Source organism: Strix aluco, chromosome 16, assembly GCF_031877795.1.
Source record: "Strix aluco isolate bStrAlu1 chromosome 16, bStrAlu1.hap1, whole genome shotgun sequence".
In the NCBI taxonomy this organism is placed as follows: Eukaryota; Metazoa; Chordata; class Aves; order Strigiformes; family Strigidae; genus Strix; species Strix aluco.
The window spans coordinates 2,824,327-2,847,717 of NC_133946.1; the positions used below are offsets into that span (position 1 = coordinate 2,824,327).

At 38.3% G+C, this 23,391-nt stretch overlaps 1 protein-coding gene across 2 annotated transcripts in view; it reads right to left on the reverse strand.

Annotated features, from left to right (window-relative positions):
- Positions 1 to 604: 604 nt before the first annotated feature.
- SPON1 (spondin 1) overlaps positions 605 to 23,391 on the reverse strand; it is a 360,535-nt gene continuing 337,748 nt past the window's right edge. For both annotated transcript variants that reach the window (XM_074842053.1, XM_074842052.1), the window contains exons 8-16: positions 16,406 to 16,607; positions 15,182 to 15,322; positions 14,757 to 14,832; positions 14,136 to 14,318; positions 13,633 to 13,803; positions 13,352 to 13,519; positions 11,698 to 11,862; positions 9,906 to 10,169; positions 605 to 4,347 (exon numbers count right to left, since the gene is read on the reverse strand). In XM_074842053.1, the coding sequence (XP_074698154.1) occupies positions 4,184 to 4,347; positions 9,906 to 10,169; positions 11,698 to 11,862; positions 13,352 to 13,519; positions 13,633 to 13,803; positions 14,136 to 14,318; positions 14,757 to 14,832; positions 15,182 to 15,322; positions 16,406 to 16,607 (1,534 nt within the window). In that variant the 3' untranslated portion in view covers positions 605 to 4,183. The remainder of the gene's footprint in view (positions 4,348 to 9,905; positions 10,170 to 11,697; positions 11,863 to 13,351; positions 13,520 to 13,632; positions 13,804 to 14,135; positions 14,319 to 14,756; positions 14,833 to 15,181; positions 15,323 to 16,405; positions 16,608 to 23,391) is intronic.

Here is a 23,391-nt window from a genome sequence, read left to right on the forward strand (position 1 = left end):
TAGAATAGAGTTTTTTCATGAACACACTGACCACTTCTAGCTGGCTGCAGGATGTTACTTAGAGTCACCCTTCTACACCAGCAGCTTTGCTGACTGGCTTGCCCTGACTGCTGTGCTTTTCTGGGTGGTTATCGCTGATGTACTCACACTCGCAGCATACCTAAATAGTCTAGTAGCATGAAATATCAGTTGAAAGTTTCACAGAATCTCAGACTTTTTGAAAGCTCATTTTCAACAAATTTAAATTCTGTTCATGTATCACCAGCTTTAAAATGTGTTCTTTCAAATAGTTTCTCTTTTATTAGAAACCAAAAGCAGCAACAAAACTTGCCTGAGAGTAATACAGGGTAATTTGAATAATGATCCTAAGTTACCCTGTGATTTCTAAAGAACAACAAACTGACAAAATCCTTCATGCAAATAACTTCCAAGTGGAAAGAATTACTGACTCTAGTAAAACCCAGCTCACTCCTGATATCCTGTTAACTTGAAGAGGAGTAAAATGTAAATAAGAGCATAACCTGACTCCTTATATTGATCAGTGTGTGGGTGTTTTGGTGCACATAATGGTATTAGTTGAACAGAATCACATACAAGTGTAAAATTCATAGTAAAGATGTCTTTATTCCAAAATAATAATAATGTGTTAGCCAGACAGCTACAAAACATCTACACAAGACTTTGGTAAGAAATATTCATGGTAGCTTTTTCATAATTCCACAGCAAACAAAAACAACAAAGGAAATCTAAAAACGCAATCAAACAAAATTTTGTTTAAATTGTATGCTGCACACAGAGTCCTACTGTACATATGTAAAGCCCCTAAACTTCTCTTTTATATTATGTGTAAATCTTCTACAGTTTGTATGTTAGAAAAAAAAAAAAGATACACACAATGCTAAGATCTGATAGTTGAGGTCTACAAAACTGGAGTGACATCTGTGCTTTCAGTTCAGCAGTATTATTCAGGAGATAGAGATAACAGTTCTCATTTTTATTGACTGATAATCAGTGGCTATTACACTACTAGAAAGTTTACAGTAACAATGCAATACTTCTACATATTGTATATCAGAGCTTTTTTTTCTCAATAGAAAATCAACCTCATTTTTCTTCATTTATTTTTGTTTGTGTTTTTTTTACAAAATGTAACAAGCTTAAATATTTCTTTTGTATCAAGTTAGAAGAAAGACAAGCGATGTGTAAAACGTTTCAACAGAAAAACAGTGTGAAAAGCTGAACCTAAGCAAGAATGATCACACGTTTTTGACCCAGTGCAGTCTATGTTGTCACTGAATGTATTAACAAGGTGGGGGGGGAAAAAAAAATTCAACATTGATAACTTTAATGAGCCTAAGAGAAATGACTGGAAATCACACTGAACAGCCCCCTAAGAGAGAAAAAAAAAAGTATATGGAGAATCAAATTAGTAAGAACCACAGTGAAAGGAATGCCAGATTGTTTTAATGGACAATTTTGTGGGCACATTCAGAAAGATGTTTTATTTCCTAAATACCTAAATGTGTATTTGGACTATGTAGCCTTTGGCAAAGGGAGTAATTAAAAGACAAAACAGCTTGATGAACTGGAACAAACATGAAAATGAAACTACAACATCGGTTTTAACTGATTATTTGCAGAAATAGGCACGGTTTTGCAAGATTAGCTTGAACAAGTGATAAGCATTGATGAGATAAAACATAGTCTACAAACTCATGGCATTTTTTTTCCTTTCAGGAGAAACTTTCTTCTGCTGCTCCCTCTGCCCCAAGCTCTCACAGATCCAAGCCTACAAAAACTACTGTCACACATCTCACAGTCAAAGATTATTTTTCTGGATGATTACCCTCAGCTGGGATAGCCTCTGCTGGGCTCAGCAAGAGCAGCTCACAAAGGTAGGTGGTGTGTGGATCTCGATTGCATATGTAGCTCTGCCCTGGCTGCGCACCTGGCATTAATCGCTGTAGCCCTTCTCTGCAGCCATCTGCTTCTTCACCTGAAATGTGCTCAGCTGGTCACTCCTCCAGTGTCTATAACATTCCACTGTTTTATTTTGTTGGGTTGGATTTTTGGTCATAACAAGGTAATGTGCAAGGTAAGGTCATAAATATATTACTTAGGGACAGTCTTGCTGCTACACTGTAATGACAGTGCTATAGAGACATCAACTGCAGGATTTTTCAACAGGCACAAGAAGGCAAACTATCTGAATTAATATTATTAAATGAGCCAAGCTGTGCAAAATGTAAAATGTTTGGTTTTAGCATTAAACCTTGTATACTTTTTTTCTCCTGGTTTGGTTCACTATGGGCTTGCACCCATTTCATTTAGCAGCGGTGGGAGAGGCTTAACACTGTGGTTGGTTCCATTCTTTCCCTGGCCCTCCCTTCATTCCAGATCTACAAAAAAGCAGTAAAATACCTTCAGAGGGTGGGATGTGACAGCTGTGGAAGTCCTGAGCAGCCCTTGCAGTGTTCATTGGAGAAATGATGATGAAAAGCCCTACAGTGTAATGCAACCAGCCCGTCTAGCCCGTTCTGGTACAGGGAGGGGATGAGGATTCCCAGGGTGGTGACGGTGAAGTTGAGCAGCCTCGGTGGGTTGTGGTTCACAGCAAAAAACTTGGGTGTCATGTTCTCAGGATTGTGACCAAGTGTTAAGGAAGTAAGTAAACTACTTAAGGCTGGTTTAAAGAGATTACAAAATAAATTTTTCTCCATTCATTTCTCTCAAGCTTGTTTTAAGAGGTCAGTGTCAACAGTCTTTATTTTCAGTGCATTGCTATTACTGATGTAGAGACAGAGGTGTGTGCTGCCTGTCCTGGCCAAAAGATAACTCATCACCTTCATCTCTCATCTTTAATGTTCTATTGTAAAACTTACAGGACAGTGTTAGATTCCAACAGCAAGTGAAGCCCAAGGTCTCGCTGGTCCTATACCTGATGATGTGTAGGGAGGAGAGCTAAACTCTGCAGAAGACAGTGCAAAACAGCAATTAGAATGGTGAGGTGTTGGTCTCTAATATCAGACAGTTTGTTGATTGCTGAAGTGGTCAGGGAAGACGTTCATCCCAGCTAGCATATCTATAAATGAATAATTCCCATGAATTCAGTAATTTTCAGATCCTCCTATACTCTGACTAAAAAACCATAAATGACACTGCTGTGAATATATTTTTGTGTCAATCTGTAATCAATATTTTAAGAGGCTGTCACTGTTTCATTTCAGAGGCTCCCTTCCCTTTGTTTGTTGTAAGAGATGCAACAGAACCTGTCTCACCTCTTCTCTACCATTTTTATTATATTATAAACCTCTTTCTCTCTTTGCTTGTGATGAACATCCTCATGAAACTGAATCTAATTTCCTAGTGTCTCTCATGTGGAAGTCTTTCTGTGACACAGCAGTTGCAACTCTGGACCTATTTCTGTTAGTTCTGTACCCATTTTGAGAGGCAGTGGATAGAGCCAATATAAGAATATGGCATCTAAATATACGATGACATTGACACGGTCTCTTTGTGTGCTGTTCTGATGGTGACAGTGTAATGGGCAGACATGGCTACTGAGCTGTACAAATTATTTCCTTCTGAAGTTATAAAGAAACAAAGACCATTTTGCAGGGACCATAGCATCCATGGGAAGAAAAGTTGTATAGGATAATTGTTATAACTATCAGCTTAACCCAATAGTGTAAAAAGATAAACATGCACCTTAAATATTATTGAACCAGCATTATGAAATGACTCCTTGGCATAGTTGTGTTATCACATAGGCACTGCTTTGGATTTTGAAAATCAAAGCGAGAGAGAAATCCTCCCACATATGAAACATGTCATTTTAACTTAGTGATGTTAATATGCATGCATCCCATGTCTTCACAAGAAGTATTTCTAGATGGCTAGGCCACGGCCACAGAGAGGTGTGTACCTCAGTTAAATGACTCAGAACGACTTACTATTTTTATGCATTAAGGGCTGGCTGGAGTACCAAAGATTTACTCTCAGCATAAATCTGTGAGGAAATATTTATAAAATATATTTCTTGCACCAGCAAGACTAAAAAGCAAACCACACTGCAAAAATGAAAACTAATATACACTTCATGTTTTTTTTTTTCGTTTAAAAACCAAACCAAGGTTGACTTTCCATGTAGCTCAGAGTGCATCACGTGGGCCCTTGTGTTCTGTTAACAAGGGTGAACGTTACATGCTCTCAGCTCCTTCTTGTCTTTGCAGCTGGTGAACTGAGTGCTTTTGGACCTCTTCTTGACCAGCATGTAGCGCTCCTGGATTCCACCCCCACAGAGGGTCGAACACTCTGTCCAAGCAGTCCAGGGTTTCAGCCGACAAACTGAAAAAGAAATTAAGTGGCCTGAGTGTTGAGTATTTTAGTTTAACCTACACATCTCAATGTGTATACCCCTACATGTGGGTGCACACTGACAGGGGTTGAAGCTAAGACAGGGTAAGGCGGGATTTAGGAGAGCAGGAATTAATAAACGCCAGGTAAGTATAATCAAGGGGCATTTATCAAACACTGACAAAAATGTATAAAATAATGAATTTACTGTCTACATGAGAAAAGACAGCCAAAATAAAGAAAGTGCTAAATGTTGGGAAAACATGAACCACAACATATACAATCTATAAGTAAGTATACGCTGTTAAAAAAAAAAAAAGGTAAAAATGTAAAAAGTAAGAAAGGTAAAAAATTTTTAAAAAGCGAGAAATGTGAAAAATTTGAAAAATGCAAAAAATTTGAAAATTTCGAAGAAAGCGAAAAAGCGAAGAATGTGAAGAATTTGAGAAATGGGAACAATGCAAAGAATTCTAAAAACTGTGAAGAATGCAGGGAATTTGAAAAATGCAAATAATGCGAAGAATTTGAATAATGTGAAGAATTCGAAAAATGTGAAGAATTTGGAAAATGGGAAGAATGCGAAGAATTCGAAAAATTTTAAAAATGCAAAGAATTTGAAGAGTGCGAAGAATTTAAAAAATGCCAAGCATTTGAAGAATGCGAAGAATTTGAAATATGCGAATACTGCGAGGAATTCAAAGGATTCGAAGAATGTGGAGAATGCGAAGAATTTGAGAAATGCGAAGAATGCGAAGCATTTGAAGAATGCGAGGAATTTGAAAAATGCGAAGAATGTGAGGAATTCGAAGAATGCGATAAATGCGAAGAATGTGAAGAATTCGTAGAATGCAAAGAATTCTAAGAATGCGAGGAATTCGAAGAATGCGAAGAATTTGGAGAATGCAAAGAATTCGAAAAATGCGAAGACTGCGAAGAATTCGAAAAATGCGAAGAATGCAAAGAATTCGAAGAATGCGAAGAATTCGAAAATTGCTAAGAATTCGAAGAATGCGAAGAATGCGGAGAATTTGAAGAATTCGAAAAATGCGGAGAATTCGAAGAATTCGAAAAATGCGGAGAATTCGAAGAATGCGAGGAATTCGAAGACTTCGAAGAATGCGAAGAATTCGAAAAATGCGAAGAATTCGAAGAATGCGAAGAATGTGAAGAATTCGAAGAATTCGAAAGATGCGAAGAATGCAAAGAATTCGAAAAATGCGAAGAATTCGAAGAATGCGAGGAATTCGAAGAATGTGAAGAATGCGAAGAATTCGAAAAATGCGAAGAATTTGAAGAATGCGAAGAATTCGGAAAAAATGCGAAGAATTCGAAAAATGCGAAGAATGCGAAGAATTCGAAAAATGCGAAGAATGCGAAGAATTCGAAAAATGCGAAGAATGCAAAGAATTTGAAAAATGCGAAGAATTCGAAGAATTCGAAGAATGTGAGGAATTCGAAGAATTCGAAAAATGCGAAGAATTCGAAGAATGCGAAGAATGTGAAGAATTCGAAGAATTCGAAAGATGCGAAGAATGCAAAGAATTCGAAAAATGCGAAGAATTCGAAGAATGCGAGGAATTCGAAGAATGCGAAGAATGCGAAGAATGCGAAGAATGCGAAGAATTCGAAAATTGCTAAGAATTTGAAGAATGCGAAGAATGCGGAGAATTTGAAGAATTCGAAAAATGCGGAGAATTTGAAGAATTCGAAAAATGCGAAGAATTCGAAGAATGCGAGGAATTCGAAGAATTCGAAAAATGCGAAGAATTCGAAGAATGCGAGGAATTCGAAGAATGCGAAGAATTCGAAAAATGCGAAGAATTCGAAGAATTCGAAAAATGCGAAGAATGCGAAGAATTCGAAAAATGCGAAGAATTCGAAGAATGCGAGGAATTCGAAGAATGTGAAGAATGCGAAGAATTCGAAAAATGCGAAGAATTCGAAAAATGCGAAGAATTCGAAGAATTCGAAAAATGCGAAGAATGCGAAGAATTCGAAAAATGCGAAGAATTCGAAGAATGCGAGGAATTCGAAGAATGTGAAGAATGCGAAGAATTCGAAAAATGCGAAGAATTCGAAGAATGCGAGGAATGCGAAGAATTCGAAAAAATGCGAAGAATGCGAAGAATTCGAAAAATGCGAAGAATGCGAAGAATTCGAAAAATGCGAAGAATGCGAAGAATGCGAGGAATTCGAAGAATGTGAAGAATGCGAAGAATTCGAAAAATGCGAAGAATTCGAAGAATGCGAGGAATGCGAAGAATTCGAAAAATGCGAAGAATTCGAAGAATGCGAGGAATGCGAAGAATTCGAAAAAAATGCGAAGAATTCGAAAAATGCGAAGAATGCGAAGAATTCGAAAAATGCGAAGAATGTGAAGAATGCGAGGAATTCGAAGAATTCGAAAAATGCGAGGAATTCGAAGAATGCGATGAATTCGAAGAATTCGAAGAATTCGAAGAATTCGAAGAATTCGAAGAATGCGAAGAATGTGAAGAATTCGAAAGATGCGAAGAATGCAAAGAATTCGAAAAATGCGAAGAATTCGAAGAATGCGAGGAATGCGAAGAATTCGAAAAGATGCGAAGAATGCGAAGAATTCGAAAAATGCGAAGAATGCGAAGAATTCGAAAAATGCGAAGAATGCGAAGAATTCGAAAAATGCGAAGAATTCGAAGAATGCGAGGAATGCGAAGAATTCGAAAAATGCGAAGAATTCGAAGAATGCGAGGAATTCGAAGAATGTGAAGAATGCGAAGAATTCGAAAAATGCGAAGAATGCGAAGAATTCGAAGAATGCGAGGAATTCGAAGAGTGCGAAAGATGCGAAGAATGCAAAGAATTCGAAAAATGCGAAGAATTCGAAGAATGCGAGGAATTCGAAGAATTCGAAAAATGCGAAGAATTCGAAGAATGCGAGGAATGCGAAGAATGTGAAGAATGCGAAGAATTCGAAAAATGCGAAGAATTCGAAGAATGCGAGGAATGCGAAGAATTCGAAAAATGCGAAGAATTCGAAGAATGCGAGGAATGCGAAGAATTCGAAAAAAATGCGAAGAATGCGAAGAATTCGAAAAATGCGAAGAATGCGAAGAATTCGAAAAATGCGAAGAATGTGAAGAATGCGAGGAATTCGAAGAATTCGAAAAATGCGAGGAATTCGAAGAATGCGATGAATTCGAAGAATTCGAAGAATTCGAAGAATTCGAAGAATTCGAAGAATGCGAAGAATGTGAAGAATTCGAAAGATGCGAAGAATGCAAAGAATTCGAAAAATGCGAAGAATTCGAAGAATGCGAGGAATGCGAAGAATTCGAAAAGATGCGAAGAATGCGAAGAATTCGAAAAATGCGAAGAATGCGAAGAATTCGAAAAATGCGAAGAATGCGAAGAATTCGAAAAATGCGAAGAATTCGAAGAATGCGAGGAATGCGAAGAATTCGAAAAATGCGAAGAATTCGAAGAATGCGAGGAATTCGAAGAATGTGAAGAATGCGAAGAATTCGAAAAATGCGAAGAATGCGAAGAATTCGAAGAATGCGAGGAATTCGAAGAGTGCGAAAGATGCGAAGAATGCAAAGAATTCGAAAAATGCGAAGAATTCGAAGAATGCGAGGAATTCGAAGAATTCGAAAAATGCGAAGAATTCGAAGAATGCGAGGAATGCGAAGAATTCGAAAAACGCGAAGAATGCGAAGAATTCGAAGAATTCGAAAAATGCGAAGAATGTGAGGAATTCGAAGAATTCGAAAGATGCGAAGAATGCAAAGAATTCGAAAAATGCGAATAATTCGAAGAATGCGAGGAATTCGAAGAATTCGAAAAATGCGAAGAATTCGAAGAATGCGAGGAATTCGAAGAATTCGAAGAATGCGAAGAATTCGAAGAATGCGAGGAATTCGAAGAATTCGAAGAATGCGAGGAATTCGAAGAATTCGAAGAATTCGAAGAATGCGAAGAATTCGAAGAATGCGAAGAATTCGAAAAAAATGCGAAGAATTCGAAGAATGCGAGGAATGCGAAGAATTCGAAGAATGCGAAGAATGCGAAGAATTCGAAAAATGCGAAGAATTCGAAGAATGCGAAGAATTCGAAGAATGCGAGGAATGCGAAGAATTCGAAGAATGCGAAGAATGCGAAGAATTCGAAAAATGCGAAGAATTCGAAGAATGCGAAGAATTCGAAGAATGCGAAAGATGCGAAGAGTTCGAAGAATGTGAGGAATTCGAAAAATGCGAAGAATGCAAAGAATGCGAAGAATTCGAAAAATGCGAAGAATTCGAAGAATGCGAGGAATGCGAAGAATTCGAAGAATGCAAAGAATTTGAAGAATGTGAAGAATTCGAAGAATTCGAAGAATTTGAAGAATTCGAAGAATGCGAAGAATTCGGAAAAATGCGAAGAATTCGAAGAATGCGAGGAATTCGAAGAATGTGAAGAATTCGAAGAATGCGAGGAATTCGAAGAATTTGAAGAATTCGAAAAATGCGAAGAATTTGAAAAATGCGAAGAATGCGAGGAATTCGAAGAATGCGGAGAATTCGAATAATGCTAAGAATGCGAAGAATTCGAATAATTTGAAGAATTCGAAAAATGCGAAGAATGCGAAGGATTTGAATAATGCAAAGAATGCGAGGAATTCGAAGAATTTGAAAAATGCGAAGAATGCGAGGAATGCGAAGAATGCGAGGAATGCGAGGAATGCGAGGAATGCGAGGAATGCGAAAAATTTGAAAAATGCGAAGAATTTGAGAAATGCGAAGAATGCGAAGAATTCGAAAAATGCGAAGAATTAGAGAAATGTGAAGAGTGCAAAGAATGCGAATTTGGAAAATGCGAAGAATTTGGAAAATGCGAAGAATTTGAACAATGAAAAATGCAAAGAATTCGAAAAATGCGAAGAATTTAAAAATGCGGAGAATGCGAAAAATTTGAAAAGGCGAAGAATGCAAAAAATTTGAAAAATGGGAAGAATTTGAAGAATGCGAAGTGTGAAGAATTCGAAGAATGCAAACAAGGCGAAAGATGCGAAAAATTCAAAAAATGCAAAACATTTGAAAAATGCGAAGAATGTAAAAAATTTGAAATATTTTAAAAATGTGAGAAATGTGACAAAGTAAATATAAAAATGTATGGAATGTAAAATATAAAAAAATGTGAAAAATTTATATACTGTAAAATATAAAAGTGTGAAAAATGTAAAAAATTTTAAAATGAGAAATATGAAAAATGTGTAAAATGTAGGAAATGTGTAAAGTGAAAAATGACAAGAAAAATCCAAAACAAAATGAAAATAAAAAAGAAAAGTAATCAAAAAATAACAAATAAAAAAAAATAAAAGTAAAATAAGTAAAATTAAAATACTAAACTACAGCTACAGTGGGTGCTGTGAGCCTGGCCGCAGTGTCCCGCCGTGGTGCCCTGCTCCCGCGTTCCCTGGGCTGGCTGTGACCCCACTCTCGCGGCAGGGTCAGGGCTGCTCCCCCCTCACATAGCGCAGGAGGGGCCCCCACCTCCCCTGGGCGCACCCCCAGCTGTTTCACACTCACCTGGGTATTGCTCGCTCTCTAGATTTTTTTTGGCTTGCTCACTTCGCCTTTTCTCCCGGGCCTCTTTCCAGCGCCTTTTTTCCATCCCTGGGCCCCTCAGGCATTTCCTCACTCGACACTTCGTGCGTTGGACTGTTTCTGGGCATGCCGTTCCCCCAAACTGGGGCTCGATTTTGATCATCCTCGTCCGGATCATGTGGCCCTTCCCGCAGGAGGTGTTGCACTCCGACCACTGCGACCACTCCGTTAGCTCGCAGTCGATGGCTGCCAAGAACCAGAAATATTACACCAAGGCCATGAGATGACGGAGGAACACGCGGATGTGCCAATTGTGAGGCTACATGTCAAAATTTTCTGAGTCCATTTCTGGCAGAACTATTATTTGACACTTTCCTTAATTTCTTTTTCAGGAGTGGTGCTGCCAGATCACTAAAATTACAGGAAACATATAAATAATTCTCCTGTGCCTTCCTCAGTTTTCCATTCTGTACACATATGTCTACTTTATAAGGAAAAGCTGTTAACAACTGAGTTATATTTACAAAGAACCTGACACCTCCGAGATCTGAGCCTTACTTTACTGTAGTGTTACGCATAAGCAAGACTCACTAATGCCATTATGTCTTAAAAGTTTTCATCTTTTCAGCACTGCTTAAAACTCACAGCCCTGGTGAATACTAATCAAAATGATACTTCGCATTATTTTAAAAAAGCTGAATTAGCAAATTACAGTGTAAAAGCCTTTTTTAGCCAATACTTACTGTGAAAAATAATGTAATTAGTTATAAAGCCTCATAAACCAGCTGGCAACAGGACCCTAAAAGCATTCATATCTTATACAGCAGTGCCTTAGGCTAGCGTGCTTCACAGAGACTGCAAACAACCAGAAACTTGCACCACCCAAGAAGTGGGGGGTTTTAGAGGAGTAAGGTTAAAAAAAAAAAAAAAAAAAAAAAAAATCAGTGCAGCTGTCTCTACCTCATCGACTGGTTCATATGATATTCCGGGTTGCAAAGGGCTGTGGATCAGTGAAAAGGCTATGATACAGTTCAGAGATGTACCAAAGATGGAGCCTCTGAGCTAAAAGAATCACACAGGTGATTTTAACCCTTCCTTCCTTATTTCATTCCTTCCTCACAAGCACCCATTCTGCATTTGAGTAAAAAAAATATATATAATCCTGACTTATTTACTATTGAGAAGTGCATAAACTGTTGCCTAAAAGTTTACAGTATTGTGTTAAATTTGGAGAAACCATATACCCAAAGCAATATTGGTCATCAGTGTAGAGTAAGGCAAGCTGAAATGAAGCCATGATCATATTCCAGCTCTCAATGGCCAAAAGTACACAACAATAACAACTTAAAATACAATCATTAGAAAAAAACCCACTGATAATAAAACTCCCCTATTACTGATTCTCCTGTAGGTAGATTTAGGGGTTAAACATGGATGGAAAGCAGAATCAGAACAAGAGAGTACTGGATCACTTGTTTACAGAGTTTAAGGAGGCAAGGACTACCCTTGCCAGCTGTAGACCCCTCTCTAAAGCAGAGTCACAAGGCAGTCTGTAGCATTCCTCATTTCAAAAAGCATTTATCTGAAATTGCCAAATGACGTTCCGTAACCAAAGACAAGCAGGAAATAGCTGTCTACATAATAACTTTTCTTCGGAAAAGGAACTGTTGTAAGCATCTAAGAAGTCACACTAAGAACTGGTGGTAGGGTTTTGACCCACAGACTGTAACACACATCATTAGCCTCCTCTTTCCCGAGGGTTTCCCCCACTCACGGCATTCGGGCAGCATGCATTTTTCTGCTTGTTCCAGCTCCTCGTTGCAGTCTCCAAGCTCGGCCGCGGATTTCAGCATCCTCTGCCGGGTTCGCATTCCCTTCCCACATGTTACACTGCAGTCACTCCATTCAGACCAAGAAGAGAGTAGACAGGGGATGGTATCTAATATGAAAATAAGAAAGGTAATGAATTCTTGTTATACATAAATTACAAAGGTATACATTGTGCCAACTGAGGCACGGACTCTCCGTTGAAGTGCAGAAGGAAAACCCTTTATCGTTACAATGGTACATACTTACGCTCTCACTACCTTAGCTCTTACTTCATGATAAGCAAATCAGCAGCTAGACAGTCATCAACACTCTTATCCCACAAACAGTTCCATACCACACAGGCAGTCTCGGTGTTGCCATTTTCTTCACCACACTAGCACAGCCTGGTATCTCTCTTCCAAGGCCTGCTTCTCCTCCAGGCCTCGCTGCTTCTCCAGGCCTGTGCAGAGCAGAGCTGGCACTTCTCCAAGCCAGTGCAGGACAGAGCTCCTGCCTGCCTCGCCACGCAGAGTTCTCCCGGGCAGAGCTTTCCACCTTAGCAGAGCTTCCCTGAGCAGAGCTCTCCACCTTCGCCGAACTCCCCAAACAGAGCTCCCTGGCCAATGTCAATTTGGCTCTTAAGTACTGAATCTCCCCCAGCTGTGCAGGGCTGACAGGCCAATGCCGACTTGCCTCTTAATCATTTACCAGTAACACATGATTTGACTCTTAACATTGAATCTCCCACAGCTGCACAGAGCTGACACTCCCACAATACATTTTGAAAATAATACAGGTGAAAATGTACTATGTTTTATCTGTCATCAACCAATTATACTTTGTTGTCAGTTTGGACAAAATGAATCACAAGCTGTTGAAGCTGCACTTCAACACAAGCTTCTGTTGCTGAAGCAGCTCAGAAAAGACTATTAAATTGAAAGGTTAGTTTGGTTTTAATACCTTTTCTTTGCTCTCCTTTTCTATAGCTTATTTGTATCTGCAGAGTCCCAGTCCTTTCGGGGAATAAATAGTTTAAGAAGGTATGTTTCAATCATAACTCCAGTAAAAAACCCCGGATTGTTGCAGTGGACAGAACTGGAAGTCAAATTGATATAGTCTACAATGTGATGCTTCCACATCTTATCTACCAAAAATCTTTTTAAACTTAATTCTGTCTCTGATGAAAATCTTAATGTTCCTTAAAAAATTAAAACCAATATTAATAGTCACAGTAAGGGTGAGACTGGCTGACTGCACAAAAGACTTCACTCAGTTTCTGAACTGTTCATGGGCTAAAAGGAGAGGGCACTCTTATTCTAGCCTAATGATTAAATATACCTCGTATTCCATAAATTAGAGTTGCTTAGGTATGGCTTGCTAATATACACATACTGTATGGGTAATACAGTAATAGGATACCACTGAGTATTTTTTACTGATGCTCTCATCTTGATGGTGAACGTGGTACTTAATGCACATTCCCTAAGGGATCTAATTTTAAGGAGAACAAGAAAAAGCAACATTGCTTCTGGTTTAGTTATATTCTTTATGTGGTGGAGCAACATGTCAGAAACGATGCCTGTCTTTGTAGCAGAGGGGATAAACTCACGGACACTTACGGCATTCAGGCATCATGCATTTCTCTGCCTCTGTAGTTTCTGCCTTGCACATGGATCCATCAGCGGGAGTCATCTTGATCATTCTGTGTCGTCTCTTCATCCCCGTGCCACAGCTAGCACTGCATTCATCCCACTCTCCCCATTCAGTGACAAGGCAGCTGCTAGGGGCTATTCAAAATGGACAGAGAAAATCGTTCATGAGTACAGCTCATATAAAAAAAATGGTTTGGGCGGTGCTTCTGTTATTGGCTAGATTTTACAAAGCTACATAAAATACTTACAACATTCCTCATTTACAATACATTTCTCTGTCTCTTCAGTGGGCACCTTGCACATAGAGCCATCTTCAGGGAATTGTTTTACATATCTCTCTCTAGATCGCGTTCCCATTCCACAGGAAACACTACAGGGGGACCATGTAATCCAGTCAGACATCATGCAAGTGGAACCATCTAAAATACAGAGAACCATTTCAATTGCTAATATTAACAGAATTGCTGATAAATCTGTAGCTGCCTATTTGTGTACAGTATCCCTTTTATGCTGCCTCTCGCTTTCTGTCCTTTTCTCTGTTGCTTACTTTACTCCTTTCCTTTCTACTTCTGTATACTCGTTCACTGACTTGGATAAACTGCAGGAATGACCAGAGACAGCTTCAATTTGTATTCTTCTGCAATTATTCCTCTGTTTGTCATAACCTAAGCCATGCTGCAGCAACCAACAGCTTCAAGCACTTTAAAAGAAGAGTAAACCCTACTCTTCTCCACCCTTTCCTCTTGATTACCTTCATCGCTGCAGCCTGGACCCATGCATGGCTGAAAATCCTGGGTGTCTGGACAGGGCACACTGAGGTCCAGCTGAGCTTTAAGCATTCTCTGCCTCATCCTCTTGCCCTTTTCACAGGTAGAGGAGCTGCAGGCTGACCATGGGGACCAGTTTGAATATATGCAGGTCTCAGGGGTATCATCTAAAAAGTAAGAAAAGGCAGTGAATGTTAAAAATAGTCTTCCATTTGCTTCTCTTTACTTGGCTGGTCATTACTTTAGATGCTAATAGGATACATTCTTCCCTCCTGCATTTTATCTTCTTCATTTTAGCCCAAAAGAAAAAGACTAATTGCCAACTTTCATTTTAAAAAAAAAATATTATCATTTTATTTGAACCCCCAAAGGCATCTCTCTTTTATCGCTTTTATTGTTATTGTCATCTTCCAGGTATACATGCAATTTCTTTGCTGTAGAAGGGAAGGCTCATAGTAGATACCAGAAAAGATAAAAACCTAAATCACTTTTTGGCACTGAGTGGGACTTTTGCTCTGAAGGCAGTTTTGTACTTTATCTAGAAATGACAGTGGAGAATGGAACAAAATATAAAGTAGAACAGCACGAACTAATTTAAACTGTACCTTCTTCCTTTTCCTCTGGTGCTAGATCTGCCACAATATCATCTATGTTATCAGGTACGATATTGCATTGCTCTCCCTGCAAAGAAATCATTGTGGAGTTTGGATACAGGAAACTTGTATGTTTACGCAGTGAGAGGGGTTAAAATAGTATACTGTGAGACACTATTACATATACAGCACTTTTTTCTCTTCTAATTCCTATGCATACATAAAAAAAAAAAAATCCCCAATTAAGCAGATGCAGTAATTACCAAATGCACGAGAAAACATACCTTAAGACAGTTTTAGTTCTTTTCTGCCGTTATCTTTGTTGTGGGTAGGTTAAGGAGTGTAGATTTGGATGGAGGGGAGAAGAAGATTGGGGTGTTTTTTGTTTATGAAGTGGGGTTTTTTACTTGCTTGAGACTTTTATATATATAATATACCTTGCGTGCAATTCTCTCAATGACAACTCTGGCTACCAGCTTGATAGATCCTCCTTCTGGATCATAAAATGGACTTTGAGGATGATCTAAGCTTGTAAGTGGTCTGATCTTTTCTTGAGGCACTGTAGGTTTGTTAGGAGACTGCAAGCAAAAAGAAAAAAAATGTTAATAATTAAAAACTAATAATTATTATTAATAATACAAATCATCCGCAGAAGTTAAAACTTCTCTGAAATGGTAAGTTGGGAAATTCCAATACAAGATGAACTTGGCACAATCATACTTAATGGCAAGGTGTTGTGGTGTGTTTTGTGGGTTTTTTTTGTGTCAGGAAGCACTTCTCTAACACTTCAGGATTCAACCCTGAAGCTGGGTTCACAATAAACTGTATGCTTTGTTGTGTGGTTAGGTGACTATGCTAATAAAAAAAGTATTCAATATGCTTCCAGAGCTGCATTATAACTGGAGAAATGTCTTAGGTTCTAAAGACACCAGGTCTGAAAGAAAAAAACAACCATCTTCTGTCACCTGAAAAGGGAATATGCGTGCTGTTTGAGGATGTGACAAATCTTGTCTAACTTCAGATGTCTATACTGTCTGTATAGAAATGTAGTGTAGGTACGCTTGTCACCTATAGAGATCTATCCAGTTCATTAACTTGGCATAACTCATTTGGTCAGACCAGGACTTTACCTGAGGATGATGTGACTATCTTCCTAGAGAGTAATGGAGACAGAGAAAATGGATGATTTTAGAGTCTTGTAGAGATGAGAAGTCCAGGGTTTCAGTCCCTGTTCTCAGGAATAGTTAAGTTTTCTGTGTCAGAGTAGTTGGCATTGGGTTGAAACAGTAGAAAACTCAGGTTGATGTGGCTGCTGATAGCACACAGATCTGTATCAAAGGGGTTGGACACCTTAATGCTTAGTTTTGAGCAAAAATAAGTCCTCCATTTATTCAATAGGTGAATATAATAATATCCCAGGTGAATGTAATATTATCCCATTAATAATAATGCTCAGGAATTCAGACACGACATTCAGCCCTAAGGACCAACAGTAACTGTAGCTAGCATCTGCCTAAATGCCTTTTAATTCATTATAAGCAAAGTTTTTACTAGAGTAGTATAAAGGCGTATGTGGCGTTACTATGGATCAAATAGCTTTCATTCTTCACCGCTTTAAGGTAAACTTTATGTTTTGAATATATTACAAACAGTCCATATACCTCATAGGTAACACCGCTGTCTGTGCCAGCATCCCAGGGTATTAAATCCTGAACGACTTTCTGAACCCAGCCGCAGTCCTTGGTACAGAGGTCTTCGGCAGACAGACCCACGTTCCAGTCCGGGCTGGGTCCGAGCATGGTGAGGAAGGACATCAGGTGCCGGTGACGATCAACAGAAAACTCAGCAGAGGGAGCAGCTCTCCTGCAAATTTGCCATAGGAAGACTATTAACTGAATTAAGTTTGCTGCTAGAGGGCAATACAACTGGTGCTTCAAACTGGGAAATACTGAACACTGGCACGATGCTGTGGCTGGTAGGTAGAGATGGAGAAGCAGGACAGGGAGAGGACTGCTGGGCAGCACTCTAGTTTCAGTCTCTGTGTTCCACCTGAGAAACAGCTTTAACATCATTCAAGGAGATGTACAGTTTTAATGGGTGAGAGGGATGTAGCAATAAAGAGCTGCAGCAGCATGCTTATGTCTTTGTCATATAATAACAATAAAAAAATCTGTCATGACACTTAGAAAAATTTGAGGTAAAATAGCAGAGAAATACCCAGAGGCTTTGATTGCTGGGATACTTTTTACCCCCCCAAAAGCTAATACAAATTCCAATGACAAAAGTGCTTGGAAGCGCTACTGTGTGTGTGTGCACAAACAAGCGCTCTTTAATAGAGTTTTAGTGCTCATGTAGGTGAAAGATTAATGGCCATTGCCAGCCCGAGAGAGTTCAGCCAAGACTTTTGCAGGTTTCTGCCAGTGTATGTGAAAATGCCTCTATTCATCCAGCCTTTGTCAGCCGTTCCTTTAGGAGGAAATCATGCTGATTCATGCAGTGCTCTGCGATGCTGACGAGCAACTATCACATTCCTATGCAAATGAAAAATAAAATCAGGCCTGAACTGGAGGTTTCTGTTCACAGATGAAAAGCTGGACCTCTTCATGGCATCTTTCTCATGAGCAACAACAAATGCAAAGTTATTTAAAATGTGATTTTGGCAATTCTGCTCTACCAAATACCAGTCTCGTGGCAACCGAAGTTTTCTTCAGTTACAGGACTTGGGTCAATATAGAGTCAAGTAGGGTGGTTTTTTTTTCAATTTTATGCCAAAACACACTGCTTCATGAGTGTTTATTTTTAACGTAAGGTTTTTTAAGTTATTCATCTTCGCTTTTTGAGTCAGGTAGCTTTATATATATATATAATGCACATTGTTCTTCTCTAGTCATAAGGCATTTATTCTTCCTATAAATGCTTGCATCACTGTAAAAATATAGCATTTAATTTGTTTATTTTTTCTGTCTCATAGCACTTTTAGCACATTATTAAAAACAGAACAGCCCAGAGTAGTTATCACACAGTTTCAAATGTCTAAAAATTATCGTGGCTAGTTCACCTTCAAGAGGCAAGTTGCACAAGTAGGCATTTGCTAGTGGCTGAAATGTTCTGGCCACTTCTGTTCCAGAGTCTTTAGAAGTTGTTTCTTACTGTGTAAATTATCTTACATTGAATTAAAGACTCTGAGTAGGAGAGTTTCTAACTGTTTGATGACATTAATCCTGCCTTTACCACAAAGAGATGCAAATGACTTTTTTTTTTCCATGACAGATAGAACTCTGATTTCAATGGAACAATTTGTCTAATGTAAAGTCATAAAATAATGAATGACGGTATCAGCCTCACTCTGTGAATACAGTATCCTGATATATTTGTCAAGTACATAGCAGTGATTAGTCTTAAAAAGCCTGCTAACTGACTTCAATTAACTAAAAGATTTACTGCATTATAAGGGTTTCTGAGAATTCCCTATAGGAATTTTATATTTAAAACAATACACAGCAGAAGTTGAAACAGTACACAGTAAAAATAAGACATGTATGTTTGTATACCTGATCTTTAGATTAAGAATATGTCTAATATGGACACTGCAGACTAGAGACGCAGGTTGGCTCTTGCAGGGGAAAAGCAAGGGCAGTGTGGAGCCACTCACCGCTGCGTCTCGCACCTGAGCTGATACTAAGCTGGTATGTGTTATGTGACGTTACATCTCAATCCCCTGTGCACACCCGCTCTCAGAAAAGAGAGGCAGACACAATCATACCATTTAAAGGCAGAGGGTTGGAAATCACTTGGCTACTTTAGACACATAGTAAGGGAAAACTTTTGTCACCTGTTATTCTTGTGATGTGATAGGCACGTACAATTAAGGCTTTGAATGCTTTGTTAGGAAAGTAAATATTAATCATGTTATTAATATAAATCAAAATAGTGTATTTACATTATAGCTATATCAATATCGAAACTCTATAAAGGAACACTTCAGTAGGAGATACTCTTTGCCTACAAGCCTTTGCATGTGTTAAATTATATCAGTAAACCTAAGCCTTCCATAATTTTCCAATTTCAGAGCACTTCACAAAAATTACCTGTCTTCCGGTCCTTCTGTAAGACAGATAGCTAGTTTTATGGCCATTTTACTGTACTTTATCCTGTAACTGTTGAACACAGAAATGTGAAGATTAATAGAGGACAAATAGAGGCATGTTTTCTTCTCTTCCTTCCTCCACTCTTGTGCAGACACGTACACAATGCACACACACTTTGTCTGCAGTGCACCACAACATACTAGGTTGGATATTTTAAAAACTTTTATATGTAGTGATTGAGAATGCAGTATTTAAAATATGTAGTATTATGTTTGTTGCACTTACTACTTTCCTAATACTAAATACTGGATACCTGTAAACAGTATGAATACAAATTTGAACCACAGTTGTATAATGCTGCCCAACATTCAGAGTCCTCCTTGAGTTGCTATAATTAAGGAGGAGAAATGGGCTCATAACTACTACCTAGGCATAGGGATAGGCACAGATTGGGCTTATACAATAGAGATCTTTGGTGGGTTGTGTTTGTTTGTAATAAAATTACAAATTTCAGATGTTTCTAGTATCCACATGAATGACAGATTTATGAAGCTGGCAGGAACCTAAATCCTTCTGCACATATCTCAAAACCACATCTGACTCAAGTGTCCCAAGATCAGCCTGTGGATCTCCCTGAAGGAAGCTAGTGTAAAAATGCATGGAAGTGCACCCTAAACCCAACCTTTTTCATTTCTGTATGGTCAACACGACTGATAAAAGAGGAATGTAGATTATCATCTTTATCTCTGCTTTCAATACGAATATATATTGCCATTTTAAGGCTTTTAAATTTTAAGAAAGTGTTCTTCTGCTATAGGTTGAGCATGTTTGGTAATGCCCACAGGAAAAGCCTAAAGTTTGTAACTGATGTGAATTTGCTGTAAGAAACAAGTACGTCCCTTTGTCTTCCCCTACACATGTATGTGCATAAAAACAGTGGCAAATACGAGTTGCAAAGCAAATCCTAAACATTAGGTAAGTTCTAGGTGACAACCTTGAGAGCCCCACAGGGCTGGGGAATCCTGCTTTCGTTGGCTGAAGCAGACAGTACTTTTCCACTGTGACCCTGATCAGCCTGCTGACAATTCCTGTCACAGAGTGAAGCAAAGCACTAGATAGTGTCCTGCATCCCAATTTTCCATTTTCTTTATTCTATTTCCTTTTTGTTAGCATGATTTGGATCTCCAGCTATAGGGATGCCATATACTGAGCAGCATAAGAAAATACTCTTCCCCCCCCCCCCCCCCCCTTTTTCTTTTGTGGTTTTTTTGGGGAGGTTTCTTTGTTTGTTTTGGGGTATTTTTAAGGCTAAAAGAACACAAACATGACTTTCCTTTACAAGCTTTTCCCCTAAGTGACAATCTAGTTACTCTCACTTCTGGGGGTGAGAGCTTAAGAAAGCCTTTGACAAACCACCAGAAAACATATTTTTGAGTGTTGAATCAATACTGTTGTGTTCTACTGCTATCCCTATAAAAGGTAATAGAGCACAACTAAGGAAGGTGGTTGTGGAGAGTTACTGGATAGAAATAGTGAAAATAATATTTTGCAGAATAAAACTTTGAGGTTACTTTTGGTTTAATATTTGATTAGTATGCAAGTAAAAGAAGTAGAAAAAGGCAGCTGGAGCAAATACTCTTTGTCTCTATGATACTAACTAGCTCAACAAATAAGACCAGTTATAGGGCTGAGCTTGTACCATTGGAATCAATGTGAATTTTACTACTGGATGCTATGTGTACTATGTTAGTATAAGAAAGATATTTCCGTCACCCATGCATAAAGAATTTTGCAGCAACACAAAAGCCTATTATATAACGACAGATTTGAACATGGAGGCCATCACTATTTCCACTGCAAAGTGCAGTGTAGGGCTGAGAATCTCTTGCTACGTGTTAAACTCACCAGGTTGGCTACTAGAAGTGATTCTAGCTGTGGTGGCACAAATGCAAATAATTTTTTCAAATAAATTAAAACAATGTATTAGATGCTTGTTATGCAGCAGTGGAGAAAAAGCCAAGAGTCTGAAACATCTTCAGGAATATTGAATTTGTGCAGTGCTTCAGAGTTATCCAAGTTCTGACTTCAGTTGTGGGTAAAAAATAATGTTGTGATTAAGTGGGCATATTAGAGAGAATAGGAGAACATAAAATACTAATTCTTATGATAGCTGTTTGAAATAAAATTCTAATTCAGGCAGTCATGTATTTTATGCTGGGGAAAAAAATCTGATTGATTCCAAGGATTTAATAACTATATGGAATGTTTGGTAGTTTGAAATAGCTTATACCTCTCCAGGTTTCTTCACAGAGCTGTATTAAGGTATAATTGTTCTAAGCCTATTATTAGAGTCTGGATACTAGATTCATTTGAGTATGCCAGGATCTGATCTCGCTTGTGCTAAGGATAAAGTAATAACCTTTTCAGATAGGAAGAAAAAAGTGTAAACGCAAGAGAAACCAGCCTAAGTCTGATGACCGTCAGAGGAGGTAGGTAGTTGGGAGCACTGTGGACCACATTGCCACTGGTTTAGTGTCAGTTCTGGGTGGTGCTGATGATGTGAAAACACTGGTTTTTCAAGCTGAGAGTTTAGTTGATTACATAGACCATGAAAACTGCATATTTTAGGGAAATAGTAAATGAATTGCCTATTACACCTCTAGTTGGCAAAAGTGACGTCCTTCTTTTTTAGAGGCTTACACTATATCACATATACACTTTCCAGGATGAACTCTCTTATTTATTTATCTTTAGTACTTTTTGCTATTGATACAAATAACATTATGAGCATGAAAACGTATTTCACACTCTTGAACTTCCAACTCTGCACCTCCTGCCTACCGGCAACACCTACACAACATCTGTTTTATTGAATAAACTTTAAAATCATAACATCCTAAAAGTTTGCTAGCTTTAAAGAGATAGAGAAATTTAAGATCTAAAATAGAATGGAAAATGCTACTTTCCTAGAAGTCTGCAACTAACAGAACAAATTAGATGGCATATTTAGATGATGTATTATTTAGGACCATTACGTGGACAACAAAGTTTTATGAGTAGATGTCAACACCTGAACATAAAACCAGAATTTCAGAGTTGAACAGAAGGAGGGGGAAAATTCTGATTAAGTTCTGCTGAAAAGCAGGGCAGGTAAGCATTTAACCTAATGAATAATTTAAACATGTGCATGTCCCAAAAGAGCCAGGGAAAAGAAAACTACATTAAAATGGACACTGAGTCAATGAAATTTGACTGACATCCATATAAAAAGTTGAAAAACACTTTAATGCCAAGCTGCTTTTGTCTCTGAGCACCAAATCAGAGGAGGTGACAGCAGGAGTTTGGCTATTTTATTTCATAATGAAAGAGTAAAGAGAGCCACAAAAAATTCTTACGCATTTAGCTTTTGGACTACAAAAAGGCCTGCATAACAACCTCTTACTCTGCTGTACATAAGCTCTTAAAATGAGAATGGTGCCTATAATCAGCTAAAAGAGATAGATATGTACTGGCATACACAACTAAGGTATTACGTCATTACCACTGATGTTAAAACCACTAATCAGAACAAATGCTGCTCTAAAATGTCATTAATCTAAGTATTTTTAAAAAGCATTACAAAAGGAAGGGACTTTGTGCAGCGCATCCTTCAGACGTTTTCATTTTGTCAGCTAAACATACCTGGATTGCAACTTTAGTTAATAATGATGTATTATTCATTAATATGCCAGCTATTTGATTTAATACCTTCAGAAGGGGTATACCTTAATGATACGATTAACAAGTGTGAACAGGTTTGCCTCACTGAAAGAAAATTCTCAGATATCTCAAGTTAGGATTAGGATTTCTGAAAACTGCTGATTATTGTGTGAGTCCTTTGCAGGTTGTCACAAACCAGTTAGGTGTGTTTATCCTACATGGTGCTGTCAACATTTGCTCCTGTTTAGAATAACCTCATGTCACTTTTTAGATCACTTACTGTGCATACACAATCCAACCATGCTTCAGGAATCCTTTTGCAATATATGGCATTACTGCATTTTATCCAGGCCAGGCTGACTACAAAGCCAAAGGACTCTAACTGTACGAACTCAGGAAACTTCTCTCTTTTTCACTTCCTAGGAGCTTTGGGGCTACAAATGGTTTGCCCAGAGTAATTACAGCTATATTTACAAAGGAAATCCTATGGGATGTTGTAAGAGCACTGTTGCTTTGTATCTCCTTTTCACCTGGCTAATCTACAAAGCCCTGACCATGCCCTGTTTGTCCTGAGAAACAGTGATAAGAGATCAGTTCTTTGACCCAGGGTAAGAACCATCACAGCCAGATTTCTGATCCTTTCCTCTCATTAACAATATCAGATAAACATTATAGACTTATTTATGAGTCTGTTCTAGCAATGAACTGTGGTTTGCTATCAATTTAATTTATCCTGAATATTAGATTACAGCAAATACCACCTTTTAACAAAAATAATTACTATGAGGCTACTGGAATATCTACAAAATGTAGATATTCCTTCAAATTAATTTCAAAGAATTTAAAATAGTATTGTCATG